This window comes from Dasypus novemcinctus, chromosome 26 (assembly GCF_030445035.2).
Source record: "Dasypus novemcinctus isolate mDasNov1 chromosome 26, mDasNov1.1.hap2, whole genome shotgun sequence".
Lineage (NCBI taxonomy): Eukaryota > Metazoa > Chordata > Mammalia > Cingulata > Dasypodidae > Dasypus > Dasypus novemcinctus.
In genome coordinates, this window is record NC_080698.1 from 40,344,415 (window position 1) to 40,361,944 (window position 17,530).

At 38.8% G+C, this 17,530-nt stretch overlaps 1 protein-coding gene across 18 annotated transcripts in view; it reads left to right on the forward strand.

Moving 5' to 3' along the window:
- CNTN4 (contactin 4) overlaps positions 1–17,530 on the forward strand; it is a 936,745-nt gene that overhangs the window by 747,445 nt on the left and 171,770 nt on the right. For all 18 annotated transcript variants that reach the window (XM_058288376.2, XM_058288377.2, XM_058288387.2 and 15 more), the window contains 2 exons: positions 10,286–10,422; positions 13,680–13,809. In XM_058288376.2, coding sequence (XP_058144359.1) covers positions 10,286–10,422; positions 13,680–13,809 — 267 coding nt within the window. The remainder of the gene's footprint in view (positions 1–10,285; positions 10,423–13,679; positions 13,810–17,530) is intronic.

Below are 17,530 nucleotides of genomic sequence, written 5' to 3' on the forward strand. Positions count from 1 at the left end.
TCTTTAGGGTTTGTTTTTTTTTCTCACCAGTGTAATAATAATTTATTATATGCAGATAGAGACAACCTGAAAATATTAAGGTAATTGGCCAGTGTTTTGTATTTTTTTCTTATTTGAATAGACTTGAATTTAGTGGAGGTTATTTCTAAATGTTAAGTTCCTCAAATAATTAGATAAAGCCATTTTTGCCTCCATAATTTTCTTTAAATAAACTACCTGTTTTCAGTATGTTAAAAAGATTTGGAGAGGGGAAGCAGATGCAGCTTAAGAAGTTGGGTGCCTGCCTACCACATGGAAAATCCTGGTTCAGTTCCCAGTGCCTCTTAAAGAAGACGAGAAAAACAGTGAGCTGGCACAGCAAGCTCATGCAACAAGGTGACACAATGAAGAGACACAACAAGGAAACACAACTAACAGGGAGCAAAGGTGGCTCAAGTGATTAGGCACCTTCCTCCCACATGGGTGGTTCTGGGTTTGGTTCCCATACCTCCCAAAAAGAAGATGAGCATACAACAAACAGACACAGAGAAGAGACAGCAAGTGCAAACAACAAGGAGGGGTGGAATGGGGAGAAATAAATAAATTAAATAAATCTTAAAAAAAAAAAGATATGGGGAGGGGATGTGGCTCGAGTGGTTGAGCACCTGCTTCCCACATGGGAGGTCCCAGGTTCGGTTCCTGGTCATGCCTCCTAAAAAAATAACAAAAAGAAAAACAAGCAAAAAAAAAAAGCCAACCCAGGGAAGCTGATGTGGCTCCGTAGTTGAGCACTAGCTTCCTACATACAAAGTCCTGGATTCAATCACCAGCCCCCTGAACTAAAAAAAAAAAAAAAAAAGATATGAACTCTGCTGTAATCAGAGGTTAAAACCCAGCTACCTAAGCACTTTCTAGTGGGACAGAGGGTTCCTGCACTGGGGAAAGAATACTCCAGAGTTATTGCTATGGAGAATCAGCTATGTGACTGTCCTCTAGCCTTGTGTGGTGAAATGCTTTTTCTGGGATCCTACCCTGGAGATGGAACTCAGGTTCTAAAAGTGTTTCTCTTTTTAATGGAGTTATCTGCAGCCATACATGGGGAAAAGAGCAGAATGAAATGTGCCTGCTTTCTGAAGATAACTCGTTTTACCTCGATTGTCAACCATCCCTGGTATTAGAAATTTGTCACATTAGCTAGCTTTCATAATGCTTGGCTGTAGCATCTATGTTTATTCTTTTGTTTTTTCTCGAATAGCATATCAATGACACAGAAATTATTGCATTGTTTTTGTTGTCACAGGAGAGCTTAATTATATATAAGTGTTAGGCTGTCATTTTTTTTCTCATTTTTTAGTCTCCATTGGGTTTTCCCAGTGCTATGTTCCTAATATCCAGCTGCCTAGTTCTCCAATTTAAAAGAGTTATTATAATTGAAATCACTGTGTAGATCATGAAGAGAGGAGAAAGTAGCCTCAGTCACTGATCCATGAACATTCTGTCTTTGCTGGAAAAGAGAGAATTTCTTACATCATTAAGGTATGGTCTGCTCAGGGATTAGAAACTATTTGAGTTTGAATTTAGAGACCTGCATCTCTCTTTTTTTTTTTTTTTTTGGTTTCAAATTGTTGCAGTCCATTCATCAACAGTCCATTCAAAAACCACAAGTGCACTTCTGTTTCTGACTTGACAAAAGGGCAAAATTTTCCTTTCTGCACTAAAACCATCAAACCTTCCCCCAAAGGCCTGCTGGGCATAATTCCATTGCTCCCAATGCTCATGTTTCAGAGTCATGGAACCCCGTACTCCCAGCTATCATGTTTGGAACAGTTTCACCCTATCCCATTTCCCCAATTTGGTTTTGCCATGACCTATATTTAACCTGTGTGGTCTAGTCGTAATCTGTTTCAGACATTTTCATCATGAAAAATTTCCTAGAAATAGATCCATGTATTTTCAAATGTAAAATGCTATGGCTCCTTGCTACTAAAGATAGGAAATATCCAGAATGATTTTAACACATTATTCATTTGTTCAACAAATATTTTTCATTGCCTATCATGTGGCAGATAAAATCCCTGAGCTCAAGAGCTTATATTCTATTGAAGGTTGACACACAGTATACTATAAAATGGATGAACTAGAAAATTTCATATTATAATAAAAATTATGAAGAAAATACTTAGGATGAGATGATTGAAAATAACCGGGAGGCAGGGAAATGGCTTCGTATGGAAATTTCTACCTTTAGTAGGGTAACAGATTATACAGTACTTTGTAAACCAGCTACCCAGTTTGGGTTTTATTCTGAGTACAATGGAAATGCATTGAAAGATTTTTTTTTATTGATTTTGTAATAATATTACATTAAAAATATATATATATGAGGTCCCATTCAACCCCACCACCCCCACCCCACCTCTCCCCCCCCCCCCCCCCCCCCCGCCCAGCAACACTCATTCCCATCATCATGACACATCCATTGGATTTGGTAAGTACATCTTTGGGCACCTCTGCACCTCATGGTCAATGGTCCACATCATGGCCCATACTCTCCTCCATTCCATCCAGTGGGCCCTGTGAGGATTTACAATGTCCGGTGATTGCCCCTGAAGCACCATCCAGGGCAGCTCCATGTCCCAAAGACGCCTCCACCTCTCATCTCTTCCTGCCTTTCCCCATACCCATCAGCCACCATGTCCACTTTTCCCAATCCAATGCCACCTTTTCTATGTGGACATTGGATTGGTTGTGAAAGATTTTAAGCAAAGGAGTGACACAATCTGATCCTTACCTTTAAAGGCCACTCTGAGAGCTTTGTGCTACAAAGATTATAGGGAACCAAGAGCATTTTCATTCAGAGGCCATTACCAACATCTAGGTGAGAGATTTTGGTGACTTTGACTTGGAGGAGAACAAGTGGTGAGGTTTGAGATATGTTTTGGAGTTTGCACCAATAGGACATTCTCATTTAATTCCTGAAACTATACCGTTTATGGAACACTGATTCCCAAAGAGATTAAGTAAGTGACTTAAGTTTACATAGCTAGTAACAAGCAGAACTAGTCTGCCATGCTCTTTTCTTCATGTTAGAGGTTCTCAAATTTCAGTGTGCATCAGAATTGCTTGGAAGTCATTAAAATACAGACTACTGAGCCCTACTCCCAGAGTTGCAGATAACTCTGGGAGGTGGGGGTAGGGGTGGCAAGGATTTGCATTTCTAGTAAGTTTCCAGCTAACACTGATGCTGCTGGTCTGGGGACCATGCTTCAAGAAGCACTGCTATGGGAAGCGGACTTGGCTCAATGGAAAGAACATCTCCCTACCGCAAGGGAGGTCTAGGATTCAAACCCAGGGCCTTCTGACCCGTGTGGAGCTGGCCCACGCACAGTGCTGATGCGCGCGAGGAGTGCTGTGCCATGCAGGGGTGTTCCATGCATAGGGGAGCCCCACGCACAATGAGTGCACCCTGTAAGGAGAGTGGCCCAGTGTGAAAGAAAAGTCCAGCCTGCCCATGAGTGGCGCCGCACACACAGAGAGCTGATGCAGCAAAATGACACAACAAAAAGAGACACAGATTCCAGTGCCGCTGACAACAACAGAATCGGACACAGAAGAACACACAGCGAATGGACACAGAGAGCAGACAACTGGGGGGCGGGGGGAAGGGGAGAGAAATAAATAAATAAATCTTTAAAAAAAAAAAAAAAGAACCACTGCTGTATCTTCTGCTGTTTCCAACTGGTGTAGTGAAGCTGAAGATTAAATTACATTCTAGAAAAGGTGTTCCCACTTCTCTATAAAGCAACAGCTTGCTGTCACATCAGGCATTGTGGCCAGTCTACATAGAACAAGAAGAATAAGAGTGTTAAGATAATTATATTTGAAAAAAGGAAAAGGAAGTATAAAATGGATTTAATTCATTAAATAACTCATCTTGCCACCTCACTGTGTCTGTACAGACACTTTTTGCACAAATAGACAAATTATAGAAGAATGTGTGAACTAAAAGAACTTGACACTAAATGCCTTTGTCCAATTTCCTCTAAATGTAACAAGTGTTAAGAGAATAAAACTATCTTGATGATTAGGAAACGGGGAATAGAATATTTGAGTAGTAACAGCACTGTATTTCATAGACTCCTGTAATATTTTTTTCTGGAATGAACTGGAGGGATTTGGGGGAACAACGATTTGATTTTTATAAATAAAGAAAATAAGGATCAGAGACATAAAAATAACTTACCCAAGGTCATACAATGAATGGGAATAAGAACTATGACTGGAATTGCTCTTTTAGCTCTACTAAATGTGTTACTTTTCCTACCAATAAAACATTTTAATGATCTAGGTAGGAAAACAATCCATCAATCATCCACAAAAAGTTCTGCATATTTTCTACACCCAGCATCATAAATGAAACAGATAAACAGTTGACTTTTACACTTCCCATATCCTAAATTGATCACCTGATTTTTGACTCCAGATGAACTTTTTTTTCTTCTTGCAAATTATACATATGGCTGTATTTCTCGGCCATAGTCCTTTGGCTCTACAGGAAAAATTGGGGCTTGATGAAACTGCAAATGGTGTTTCAGTATCACTAAGGTCATCAATAAGTGAATACAGAAACATCTTGCAGCACAGCATACTAATTTCCCCATAGATATGTGCTGTGTATATATGATTGCTAGATAATATTCAGCCCTGCAAAGTGGCTTAAAGGACAGAATGACCAAAAAATGAACTCAGCAGATAAGGTAATTTCACAGTAGAGCAATAGTCTGCTTAACTATCCTGGACAGAACTGATATTAAGACCTTAGAATTTCCCTGGATGTTGCTTAAAGTACAATTTTTGTTTCCTTCCCCTCCTCTGGTAGTTCCAGTAAAGTGGGTTGCTACAGTTTTTCAAGACCTGCGCATTGAAAGCATGTTGCAAATAATGGCCAGTAGAAAGTAATACAGGGATGGGAAAGTAAGAGCAGCAGTTCCCAAGCTTTTATACTCTTAAAACTTTTTGAAAACTCCATATAGAAGTACATATATGCATAGGTAAATATGATCTACCTATGTGTACCATATTTGGAATTAAAACTGAAAAATTTAAAAATTTAGATACTACTTTTGTGACACCACCACCAGTGTATATTAGCATATATTAGCATAATTATATATTTTTTAAACTGTATTTTTTCCAAAAAAATAAACTTAATGAGAAGAGTGGCATTGTTTATATATATGGAAATTCCTTTAATGTTTGACTTAACAGAAGAAAGCTGGACTCTTACCCTGCCTCTGTATTCAGTTCATCATGAAGAATTGTTTCAGTTAAATATATGAAGAAAATCCAGTCTCACACAGATATGTATTTGGAAAAGAGAGGATTTCTAGTACTCCCTAAACGGGACTTGGGACTCCCAGTGGTCATAGACCAAAGCTTGAAAACTGCAGGTCCAAAAGAGTACTCCCATCACCACTGGCAGTACGTTAGACATGATTTGAGAGCCTGTAGGTAAAGTGTAGATTTTGGAGCCAAGCAAGCCTCTCTGTCAGTCCTAACTGAACCACTTACTAAATTTGGACCTTACTGTCTCTGGGCCTCATCCATAAAATAGAATACTTCCACTTATCTTATAGGTTGTTGTGAGGTTTAAAAATAATGTACCTAATGGGATACTGATAAGATAGTCCATAAATTAGTATCCATGATTGGTAGTATTTTTGGCTGTAGGCAAATGGATGGTGACAAGGGCAGCCCAATGAGAACAGATTCAGAGAAATACTAGATAGTGACTGAGTTGAAGATAAAAAAAGAAATGTAGGTGACTAGAGTGACAGCCTCATTTATCTGGGTAGAACTGGGCTGAGTGAATTAATCTTAAGGTCTTTTTTTTAAATGAACATATTGCTGATTTCTAACTGTTTTTACTCCAATACTCATTTATAAAGTTCTGAATTGAATGCAGCTTTCTGTGTGCTTTTAGATGTTGATTAACAATAAATGCATTAAACCAAAGAATAAAGGAACAGTACAAGTGATGACTCAAAACACTGCTGCTGTTTGTGCCCAAATACCTATACATTTTCAGAGAGATTGTGATTGGCAGAACAGGGAAAGCTTCCTGGAGGAGGCAGTACTGCAGTTAAGGGAAGGAGAAGAAGGGAGCTTTCCAGAAATGCAAAATTGTATGTAAAAAGGCATGGAGACAGGATCTAAGGCATTTCTACAACAATACAAGATTTATATTCCTTAGTATAATAGTTTTCAAAGTGCATGTGTTTAATCAAGTTACTTCCTTCTTAAATGGGTTTCTCAATATTTAAAACTAAACAAGTCTGCTGTAGTTGAAGGAGATACCTTCCAAGAATGCTCAGGGCCTTATGGAACATAGTTTGAAAACCCTTATTAGGAGGGTCATTGGTTTGCGAGGATTGGATTTGCACCTGAAATAAGAAGGGTGTAGTTGGTCAGGGCTGAACGAAGACCAAAGCTGGACCCTACCCCAAAGGCAACATGAATATTTCTTGTAGATCCTTCCTTCAAGGGACTTCTGTGACTTGGAAATCAGGAGTTGAAAAGAAGACTGGAACTTTAAATTAGAAGGCTCTACAGTAAGGTTGGAATAGGAATAGTGCTATTGACCAATACAGGGTATCAGCAGGTAAAAATACTGAGGGTATCTCATTGATTCCGTTAACAGTGTAAGAACTCCAGGCTGGAAAAAAAATTTGAGAATTATTTATACAGATCGTAAACTAAAGTCAAGTATCTTCAGGCCCACTACCAAAAAAATTCTTAAATAGTTTTTACCAGATTTCTGCATTTCCTGGAGACAATTCATCATCTCCAAGATTTTGTAAGCAACCAGAAATAGTTTTGTATGACTACAGGTTATCTTTGTAATAATAATTTAAATCACTTCAGCATCATACATTTTCTTTTAGATTTTTTTTTTTTTTCATTTCAGTGTCCACGGCTCATAGTGGCCTTTCTTTCTGTTAGAAATATTGGGAAGGCAGATACCTCTGAGAATTGTTTGACCATCAAAGTTCAAATTATAACTGTCCATAGGATAAATTATTATTGGATGACATGCTTGCATGGTTCCAGTGACTGGAATTCACAAACATTGCTTTAGGTCATTTATGTCAGTTATTGAACAAAAGATTGAAATAAAGAGATTGTTCATCTATCCAAGAAGCTAACAGGGGCACAGGATCAAATCCCAGCACAACCATTTAACCTTTTATTTGAATTTTTAGCTTAAGAGCAAGACTTGTATGCCTGAGAGGAGGGATTTGTCTATGTCAACCCTTGAAAATACCTGAAAGGCCAAAATGGGTGGTTCATTTTTAATAATGTGGGATTTGCATATGTTACTAAAAAGGGCATTTAGATATATAACCTTCACCTGAAATGATAGAACTGAACCAATCTGTTCTGTCCTGCATTGGAGTTTTTATTTAGACCTGGAGTTATAAAATATAGTTGAGCCTAGATATTAAGCAACAAATGCCACATGCCCACATGGATAAAAAAAAAGGAAAAGGAACAAGCTGTGTTTTCTATAATGCATTAAGCTGGACAACTTGTTATCCAAGGACCTACCTTGAACCAGGTGACCCAAAGGTGACACTTTGGAAAGATATGAAGAACAGTTTCCATCAAACACAGGAATCTAGTGGTTCTAGCAAGAAAAACTCACCCACTTAGATATGATTCATCCAGTCTAAGTGAGTAGCAGCAAGAGCCTTCACAGGGTGGGCTTTTATCCTGTAGATATGCAATTGGCATGTTAAAATAAAGACTATCTCGTTTGTTCGCCATTTATGAAATATGTTATTCCATTCCTGACCTCTGTGGGCCCTTGTCCACATATGCCCTTTCAAGATGAATATGTTTATAACATTCCCAAATTGGCTTCTTTGAATGGATTTTCCTTTAAAAACAATGTACCTGGTGATGCCTCGCCAAGGCTGAATTAGTCATTGACGTCATCTTGACCAGCACAAATAACTCTCGCTGAGCCTGCTTGTGGAGCACCTTGGCCTCCATTACCCTGTGGAAGAGAAAATGACCCCTCAGAAGTGTTTAATTAGTTGGAACTTTGCAGTTCCTTTCAAAATCCTCTCAAGTCCTCCCTTCCTTGCCCCACCTCCTTTTTGAGATTTCAAGGTTTTGCTTCCAGCTTTCTTCATTTCTGAAAGAAAGCAATGAATAAGCCAAATTGTTACAGGAAATCTATGACATTGAAATCTGTCTCTGCGCGTGGTTTTGATGTTTCCTTTTTGAATTTCAACTTGACATTGCTTCATAAGTTACATTTGCCCTTCCATTTTTTTCCTCGCTCCCTTTGAAAAGTTTGACTTAGTTGTTACTATTCCACACAGAATTCAGTAGCTTTTCTTGTTTGCTTTGTTTTTCACAGACTCTGTAGGGGGTAAATATTCTGCAGGTTGAATGTGAAATCAGGCACATAACTGCCATTAGCTCTATCAGGGTTACACATCAAATTCTCCAAGCAGAGATCTAAAAAGGCGCCTACCTCTTGTGCTCCCTTTGCATAAGTAGCAAGAATGTGGAGAACAGTGGCAGGCTTGCAGCTCTTTCAAGGATGAGGGTTATAACCCTTTGTTCCAGTTAATGCTTGTTGATGTTTTTTCTCTTTTTTGAAGTCGACACTTTCTGCTTCCCCTCATATGCAGCAATGCATCATCCCCCTCACTAAGGGATTTATAGACTTGTGCTTTGCTCTCTGCAAACATGAAATCGCTTATAAATGGAAAAGAGAGGAAGCAGCCTCTGTTCTGGGACCTAAAGACCTCTTGGTTAAGTGACTTGTTGAGTGTTTCTTTTTTAATCTTTTCTTTATTATTAAGAAGGTAAGAAATACAGCTTGCCCTCAACACTAGTAGATTTCTTTTGATTTAAATTATGGTTGATTTGAAGCCTCATTGAACAAATATACTGCAGTCAAGACAGTAAAAGACATGTTAATGTTGAGTAGCATCTTCTTATGAAATACAGACATCCACTGTGATTATTAGCTTTACAGTGGTAGGTGTTACCTTAGAGAAAAGCCCTGTGGGCAGACAGCATCCCAGAATGATAGCTGTGATTTTCTTCTGCATGGACTTTCACTAAAAGTCTTTCACCTAAATACATTTACCACCATGATGAACAACATTATGAATTGTTCTTTAGGCAAGGTTTGATATTTATGGGGACATTTTATGGAATGTGAATTTAACATTGTCTTTATCTTCATTGAGAACAATGAAGCAAGAGAAATGTGGCATAATTTTGGTGCTGGTGGACTGGAGTAGCAAGTGGGCAATGTGGGAATTACGTACTTCAAAGAAGGTTGAGATAAAAATCAACATTAACTGATGTATTTTGAGTTTTAGGGCCATATTCCTGTGGAAGACAATCTATTGAGATGAAATCAGGCAATAATAAACAACAGTGATAGTACTGAAGGAGAAAGGAGTCACAAAACTTATCTTAAAACATGTGAAGATAAAGTGTGGTAGTTAGAGACAGGCTAAGCTGTTATAACAGAGAGACCCAAAAATTCAGTGGCATAAATAAAAAGTGTATTTCTCTCATGCATGTCTTTCCAAAGCCAGGCAGGGGGGTCAAGAGCTGCTTGGTTCCCCAAGATCATTCAAGGTCCAAAGCTGACAGATCAGCATTTCCATCTTAACTTGATAGCCTCCATCTCTGAGCCCCAGGCTTTCTCAATTATCTCAGTTTTCCAATCAGTGGGAAGGGGACAAGAAGTGTACAGCACAAGCATCTTTAAGTAAATAACATGAAATTTGTTCTTACACTTTGGCACATGTACCCTTAGCATGAACTTAATCAAAAGGTTATCTAGCTACAAAGGAATCTGGGAAATACAGTATGAATTTGGGACTACAAGATTCAGTCAGTAGTGTCAGGATGTTGGGGGTGGATTTCTCCTAGTAAGGAGTACAAAGAACAATTAGATACTGGAAGGTGAGTAAGATGCTCAGTTAATTTTGTTATACAGATAATGGCAATTCTTTCTGCCTTTAATGATTGAAAGATTAGCAACATGGACCACAAAAACAAGGAGGTTCAGGGTAGTATAAAGTGGGATATAACTTCTCAAAGAAGTACCTAAACTTCTACCCAGTCTTGTAACGTACATGACTTCTGGAAAAGGGATTTTTCTTCTAAGCCCACTTCTGCCCCTTGACTGCATATGATAAAAATACTTTGAGCATGCCCCGAATGCCTGAATGTAAATGCTTTTTCTTTGCCTTTTGAACTGCAATAGCTCAACCAAATTGGATTCAAAAAATAAATGATATCCACGTGGCCATTGAAGAAAATGTCTTTTGGGAATGTAAAGCAAATGGAAGGCCCAAGCCTACATACAGATGGCTAAAAAATGGTGAACCACTGTTAACTCGGGTAAGCAAATCGATGATAATTGTGTCTAGTATTGGCTGTAATATTTAATGTGTCCTTATTGCTATGGAAACAGGAAAATGGTGAGTTGCTTCAAAAATAATATGCAACCTAAGGCCATTACTAGTGAAATAAATGAGTGAATACAGTTATAAATGGGAAGTGAACATAGATCCAATTGGTAGGCCTCGTTCAGTTAAGCTTCTATAGTACATCTTTGGTCTTCACAGATTAACGTCTGTGGCTTTACCGTTGAAAGGTCTGGAATGTGTAATTTTGCAAGGATATAAATTTGTGAGTGCAGTAGGTAAGTGTGAGTCACTCAGGAAACGAGTGACCTCTCGGCATCCAAATTCCCATCTCAGTGTGGTTTTATTTGTTCTCTTCTGTCCAGGGAAACTTCCAGTCAAAATGGTGTGGTTAAGTTTCCCATGAAAATACCCCCTTTGCCTCAGACATGTAGTAATGACAAATTTAAATGCAAGATAAATGTTTCTATGCAACAGAAATAGAAGAAAACCTAAAAGTGATGGGGGGTGGGGGGGCGGGCTGAAGCTGCCAGCCTGAAGGCCTGGAGGCAGGCAGTTGTAGCTGGGAGCTCAGCTGTAAAAACGCTCTGTGGAGACAGAATACAATATCCTTGGAGCATCCCTCCCGTCTATAGCACCCAGGTAAAAAAAAAAGCAGCAAAACTACTCCCTGGCTTAACAGGACACCTGGTGTAAGAGAGGTGTAGACTCTGAGCCATTCCCCACACTGGCTGGGACCAGCACTGCCATAGTCTCTGTATCACCCCACAGTGGGACCTCTGAGAGCCATGATTAGACTTGTCTCTAGACAGGCAGCCTAGGGGATGTGGTGAAACACCACAAAACTGCTGAACAGGGGGAGAAAGACAAACAAATTAATTCCTTTCCAAAATAAGCCTGCAAACCAATACTCCAAAACACAATTTAACAATGAAATAGAAATAAGTGCATTTAGGATGCCCAAAGAAATAAATGAAGGAATCATGTCCATAAAAATAAACAAGATTTTAAAAAATATAAGCAGACAGATAAAAAAGAACAAAATAGATACCTTGGAAATATCAAATCATTGAGGGAAAACCACAACACATAGTATAAATTAAATTTGACAAAGTTGAGTAAATTAATAATTTTTTTAAAAATTCTGTTCATACTGTATATATTTTGTAAGGGGAAGTTATATATTATAACAGCATTCACAAAGGATTTGAATGGTGCTTCTCAAACAATTTTAACAGATGCGAACCCATATTAGCACTTCACAGACATTATCTCATGATATTCATAAGAGTCCTTATGAAGTAAATGGAATTGTTATGCCCATTTTACTGACAAGAAAACTAAGACTGAGCAATTTACCTAAGATCACATCATTAATAAATAATGGAGCCAGAGTTCAAATACTAAATATCTCTTTGATTCAGAACCATGCAAGTTTTACCTGATTAAGGTCAGAATTAGTTAAATGGAAAATTTCTCAAGGAAAAGTTAGGAGGAGGAGGAGAAATGGTGCAAAGGAAAGAAAAGCTTGAATGATTTTTGAAACTTTTGCCATCAGTCTCTGTCTTAGTTCGGCTTTGCTAAACACAGATTCCAAGACAGATTTTTGTGCAAGAGATATACTGGAGCACGCTCTTGGCACTTCACGTATAAGGGATCCCGGGAAGCAGGAGTGGGCAGAGGGAGAAGTGAAGCAGTTGCAGCAGAAGACTTCAGGGTGCTCTGGAGCCAGGATGGCCCGAGTTTCCCAGACAGAGGCAAGGAGGCCTTTGTACCCCCTTGTCTCCCTGCATTGATCATTTTGATCACTCATTGGATTTGAGCAGTCCCAAGGAAGGGCGTGTAACGTTGGGCGAAGCAACTCCTTCAGCAAGGGCAGTTCCCAGACAGGGACTGGGCTGTGAGTCCTCCTCATTCCTAGCAGCTAGGGGAATAAATGCCTTAGTCCTGAAAGGGATATCTGGAAGTTGCATCCCAGCATCCATTACAAGAGGAATACTGATAGGTTAAGAAATGCACATCAAAATGGAGCAAGGCTCTGACAGAGATGTCTGAATGAAGAGAGAGGGTGTTAGAGTGAAACACAAATGTGTCCAGTTTAATTTTCCCTATTGCATTTTCCAACTGAATTTCAAGTGTTGACTGGAATTTGACATGTTCCTCAGGCCTGTTTTTCCACTAGGCCCCAGGGGGTGCTGTTCTAAACAATGAAGTGAAGAAATCCCCAGACCAGGAAGGGAAGGGAACTGCTTGCCTCCCCCAGCCCCTGCTGCATACAACCCCTCCTTTCACTGGCAGGGCTTCTGCTAGTCCCATGAGTCTCTCAATTAAAAAAGCCAAGTTCAAACAAATTGCTAGAGTGTAGGGACCCAGGAAACTGGATTTTTCCTTAGTTTCTTTAGTGGGAGTGAACATGGATGCCTAGATTTGATAAAAATGTAATAAAGGGTCCACCCTACTAAGTTGCAACCCTGCAGCAAAGAGAAAGCCAGGACTTCTTTATGTATTTTATTTTTTTAAATGGCATCTCTCCTGGGGAGGAGGAGATCCTTTTTGATACTTGTGGAAACTGATAACACTAGTTATATATCCTCAGGTTGACAAATGAGGATGGTCTTTTGTTCCATACACTAGCTTTTGCTTTCTTCATTTGGCTCCCAGCAGATGGTCTGAAGTTTAAACCTTGTAACTGACAGCAATAAAGTAAGGGAGCATTAAATTATTAATACCTACATTTTTTAATAAACCTCAACTGATATTGAATGTTTGCCACGGTTTCATCTGAGAAGATTGCAATCCTATTAGCCTTCAAAGTGTTGCTTGCTCATAATTTGAGTGTTTTAAATGCTCTAAACAGTAAATTTGGTTGTATTTTACCCTCCAGTTAGCACAAAGCCTCAGAGGGAAAAAAAAACATTTTAAACTTCAAATTCATCTACTTAGAGGGGATATTAATCTGAATGGTTTCACTATTAAATCAATGAGAACTCAAGAGAGTACTACAATTTAAATTCCATTTACCAGCTGATGTACCGGTTGTTCCATTTAGCATCTGACCTGCCACAAATTTAGTTGACAGATAAATAGATCATGTTATGTAAATTGCTTATCTGATGGCTATTTTCTTCCCATTTAAGTCCCCTTGATATAACATGTAGCAAAATTGCCTTAAGATCTCAGTTGTAGAAGGTCATTGTTTTTGTTGTTGTCGTTCCTTTTATGTTTTCACAGGATAGGATTCAAATTGAGCAAGGAACACTCAACATAACAACAGTGAACCTCTCAGATGTGGGCATGTATCAGTGTGTGGCAGAGAATAAACACGGAGTTATCTTCTCCAGTGCAGAGCTCAGTGTTATAGGTAAGTATTTATATAGGAAAGAAGGAGGAAAAAACTCTTTAAATCACTAAACTAACCTGTGGCTTGCCAAGCATAAATGTTCAACTTAAAAAAAAAAAGGGTTAAGAAATCTTTAAGCTGAAGATATCGATGGAGAAACAATTAATGCCATCTACAAGCAATGCAAAGAGACCACTTTCTAAATCAGCTTCTCCTGATGCTTACAATGGGCAGCACAGTTCCCTGGGCACGCATCTTTAAGCCTCTATTGACCGCAATTATAAATTGAGCAAAGTTTCGGAAATGCTTTGGAGTCTGTTGCTCATGTTCTGATTTCATGCAAACTACAGAGTGAAAAGGGGCTGGCTTGGTTTGAACAGCTGGCTGAGTGGATCTTGGTCTTTCTCCATATGTGAATTTCCCATGCAATCCACTGTTGACCCACACCTCCAGCCACTTATTTCTTCTTTTGTGCCCTTTCTCCCTCCTCTCCAACCACGCGGACCTTTCTTTTCTGTATGTTCACCACCCTTTAGTCCTCCACAGGCCACTGACACATCTTGTTCCTTCTGCTGGCATGTTTTTCTTTCTTTCTCTTTTTAAGATTTATTTATTTATTTATTTAATCCCCCTCCGCCCCCCTCCTCCTGTCCTTCTGTTTTTGCTGTCTGTGTTGTCTTCTCATTTTCTCTCCTCTGGGATTCACCAGGATTCGATCCTAGAGACTCCTGAATGTGGAGAGGTTCCCTCTCAATTGCACCACCTCAGTTCCTGGCTTCTGCTGCACTTCACCTTGGCTCTCCCCTTGTCTCTCTGTTGACGTATCATCATCTTGCTGCGTGACTCACTTGCACAGGCACTGGCTCGTGCAGGCACTTGTGCTCACCACGTGGGCACTCTTGCAGGCACTGGCTTACCGCACGGGTACACTTTCTCTTCTTTTTCACCAGGAGGCCCCAGGGATTGAACCCAGGTCCTCCCATATAGTAGGCGGAAGCTTTATCACATGAACCAAATCAACTTCCCTGGAGTGTGTTTCATTCCCCCTCTTCTCTTCATTAGCCCCTTCCCATTTCTCTCTTACTCAGGTCCTTCCTTGCTTCCTTGGAAAGCCATCCCTAGCCCCATGCCTAGGTCAACTCCTATTAGAGACTTTTACACTGACTCCTTACCTCTCCTTCATAGCACGTGCTGTGGTTGCATCTTACATTTGTATATGTGATTATTTTGTCTTTTTCCCCCCACTGCACTTTAAGTTTCTCATGCTATCAAGAACTGTATGTGGTTTAATTCATCATTTTATCCCTACACTTAATACAATACTGAAGCATGTAATAGACACTGAATAAATATTGAATGAATGTAAGAATGAATGTGGTCAGTGAATGAAGGAGCTGAGCAACTATTTTAAAAATGAATTAATGAGTTAATAAACAAATAATTCAAAGAATAAGTTGAGTAAATTGATGATTCTCTGGGCATTAAAAAATAAGTCTTGGCCGTCAATTTGCATATGTCCCAGAGAAAAAACTTGACTCTGACTTCAGATTTTATCTGTTAATATGAGAGAAGAGGAGATGAAAATAAAAACACCAAAAACAAAGGTAAATGATTCTGACACTGAACCTATTTTAGAGCATCTAAAAGGTGGTTCTCCTTGGTGATAATATAATAGAAAGATTATGAAGAAGAGAAACAAAGGGAGCTAATTCATATAAATCCTGTTATTTTGCCTAGTTTCATAGTCCTTACTTTGTTTTCTGTAAAACACTTCTTGGTACCTACCATGTAGATTTTGCATGTAGAAGTAGATGTTCCCATGTTGAATGAACTTCCATCCTGGGCAAGGTGAAAAAGGAAGGAAGAACTTCCAAGCCTACTCTTCTCACCAAGTTCTTTAGTTTGGACCAACTTCCCATTTAAAACAAGAATTTAAGAACCCGTGGAGCTGCAGCCTTTTCCAAAAGACCTAGGAACAGATTTATGCTTCTGGAATAACTCCCTTGGGTTGGCCTGCTATAAACATGGTCTAAAACTCATACATCTCACCTTATAAGTGCCCCAACAATAGCTCCCACCTTCTCCAGGATAAGTGTGATGGTTTTACTCCGCCCAGCTTTGCCCTGATTATTGGTACTTGGAACTGATAGTTTGGAGTACAGTGAGCATAGTAGATTGCTTAGGAATTTCTTCTGAGAGGTTATGGCCTAATGAATGAATTGCATGTCCTACACCCCTCTAGATGAATACTTGCTAATTTATAAGTCTGGAATCCTTTGATTATTTTGCAGATCCCACTGTTAAAATAAGATTTGGTAGTAACAAATGACTACAATGAAGTGAGAAATATAATTAAATGAGTTTATCTAGAATGGGGGTTCTTAATAAGGGGTCCATGAGCTTAAATTGAAATAAATAAAAAAATATTCTTGTGGGGATGTGTTGGTGCAGATGTGATATATTTATTAAATAATACACAGTATAGTGCAGACTTAGTAAGGGGTCTGCCTGGCAAAGGAGTCTGTGGAACAAAAAAGGTTAAGAACCCCTGGTCTAGAACATCTACACACATTTGAAAATGTCAGAATGTTTATATACCTATTGGAGATGTGATATGTCTATATGTATTTTAGTGGAAATACGTAACGACAGCTAAAAACAACTCTTTTCACAGCCCACCCTTCCCAAGGTTCACATCCTATGAGTTGGGAACCACTGTTCCAACATCTACTTTCAAATATTTTCAAATGGGATGTTTAATACCAAATGAATTCTTGATCTCAGTCTTTAAAGTTCTTATATCCCCCCAAGATTGGCAAGAAAAGGCAGTGAGGGTAAGATGGAAATGGCTGAGAAGTTACTTAACCATCCTGATCCCAAACATGTTTGACAATAGAACAATAATGTCAATAATGATACGTAACTAGCAAGTGGTAAAATAGTGAAGGTTCCAGGAATTCAGGAAAGGGAGTTTGGCTAATGGGCTGGGATGACAGGTGAGCCTTAAATGGTAATTTAGATTTGGAAGACAGAAAAGAGGACCAAGAATATTCCAGAGCAGAAGAAAATAACCTGAAAAAAGACTTAAAGTTAAGAAACACCAAGAATAGTTTCCTTCACAAAGAGAATCCTGAATTTTTTCCAAAAATTTTCATTCAAATACATAAACCATGTACAGAGTTTAAACTTGAAAGTAAAGGATGAAAAAATTAACTGAGCACCAATTTTAGAGAACATTGAATGATAAACCTAAAATTTTCCTTTCTAATATCCCACGCTCACTTCCAAAAAATCATGTAAATATAATCCAAGTGATTTGAGGGGCAGTTAAGTGTTGAATAGGTAAATTCCTAGAGTCCATCTTAAGTGAATAAGGGAGAAGACATTCGACAATTTAAAATTACACAGATTAATATTACTTTACTCAGTTAAGATATACTAGGACCGTGTTCCACAACTCATTTGTTTCTTATAGAGTAGTATTAGTTTTACTCATGTGGGCCAAATAACTTATTTTTTACTACCTGTGTTCGCCAGAATCGCAGTGAGGTTTAATTGAACAAAGAAACAAAGTGAAAACAAGATATTTTGCTGTAAGGAACAAAAGGAAAAGTTGCGTGGGTTTCACTTATTGATTGTGTATCAGGATCTTCCAGTGCTATAGAGGAGATTCCCTTTTAATGCTAGGCAAGAACCTATAATCATAAATAAGAGATGGTAAGGAAGCAGATATTTAATAGGC